We start from the raw sequence: 1,552 nt of genomic DNA on the forward strand, positions 1-1,552 counted from the left end.
AATAATTCTCATCTAAATTCATACCATGTGAACAGACCAGAAGTGTCATTACATTTGAAATATCTTGTTAATTATGTTTTCCTATTCCCATCAAAGATTAAATCATCGCTGAACACAATTCTGTTTTTATTTTAGATTAGCAACGATAGGTTTGCTAACTCCAATAAGCCATTGCTGATGATTTTATTGTGTGTAAAGGTGTCCATAACTCTGTGGACATGCACTGTCCCCACTCCCCTTCTGCAATTGCAATCCACATATATCCTGGGCTAACGTATTGGTGAATTAAAAAGGATGACGCTACAAAATCACAAAACAGTTTTGATTCAGCTAGGATTAAAGCCAACACACAGAGGTTCCACAAAGCTTTAATGCCAGTTGAAGGATTGCTTGACCATGCTGAAAAATCTCTCATTGTGTTCTCTAAAGTAAGCATGTAGCTCCTTCAGTACAGTACTATTCACAATTGGATGGGGGCGACCCTTAGATTCGTGTAAACATCTTTCTTTGCCGTCGCTCCGAAGACAGTAGAAACCCTTGGTTTGATTAAAATAGAAATTTGAAGTCATTATCCTGGCAGGAATGTTAAGAAACCTTTCCACTTTCTGCAATTCTTCCAGAGGGTTCCTTATAAGAGTGCCACCATCCACAATGTGTATTTGGTCCAGTGGAAAGTACCTCAGCCAGTTATTCATGTGAATGTCATACAGACTTCTCTGAATGGCTTTGTATTTTGTGTTTAGCGCTCCATTTTTAATGACCATTTCTTCAATAGGTTGGACAGGTTTGTGGTTTTCCAAACGGTTGTAGTATACCTGGGTGTAGTCCGATATCACTCTCTCTGTCGGATCTCTCAGAATTAACAGTAATTTGGTAGAACTGTTCATGTCATGGATCCGTTCTGGCGTCTTAATCGAAGTGAAATAGCCTGGGGTTTTCTCAATTGTTGTTTGATGTGGATAAGAGAAAGGCATCAGCTTCCTGTACCATTCTAAGCCTTTTGCATAATTCTCATCCCAGTCAAAGAAGTGGACTTCAGTGGCAGCAACCACAATGTCAGGGTGAATGTCCAACATCTCCAGCAGAGCCCTGGTCCCCCCTTTTCGCACGCCAATGATGATGGTCTGTGGAATAATTTGGTTGGCAATGGAAGATAGTGATTGTGGCGAGTGATATTCTGATTCATTGCTTTCTGACCCACCTCGGTGCCTCAATGACGGAAGCAATGTCCCTTCCCTCTGCTGAGAGCTCCCTGAGCGTACCTGGTCTGCTTGGGCTACCAAAAGGAGAGCCCCCACCAGTAAGTAGGCCATGGGGAGAAGCTGTGCTCACTTAGCAAGAAGGTCAGAAGCGGATTATTATCACTCAAATGCCAGTCAACGCTCTCGGATGAAATGATGCAAGTAACAGCACGCGAAGAAGTGCAATTTGGAAAGTTGCCTTGATCTGCATCTGCCAAAGACAAAAATCAACAGAATGAGTGACATTCAAACAAAATGTAAAACACTTTAAATGCAAAATGACTTGTACCTTGCCTCTTTTGTGCACTTCA

General features: G+C 41.8%; 1 protein-coding gene across 1 annotated transcript; it reads right to left on the minus strand.

The window, feature by feature from the left end:
* Nucleotides 1–368: 368 nt before the first annotated feature.
* On the minus strand, nucleotides 369–1,313 carry hs3st1l1 (heparan sulfate (glucosamine) 3-O-sulfotransferase 1-like1). Its single transcript, XM_078224400.1, has one exon. The coding sequence runs from the start codon at nucleotides 1,311–1,313 to the stop codon at nucleotides 369–371; it is 945 nt and encodes a 314-aa protein (XP_078080526.1).
* Between the last annotated feature and the right edge of the window lie 239 nt (nucleotides 1,314–1,552).

Source organism: Mustelus asterias, chromosome 11 (assembly GCF_964213995.1).
Source record: "Mustelus asterias chromosome 11, sMusAst1.hap1.1, whole genome shotgun sequence".
Lineage (NCBI taxonomy): Eukaryota > Metazoa > Chordata > Chondrichthyes > Carcharhiniformes > Triakidae > Mustelus > Mustelus asterias.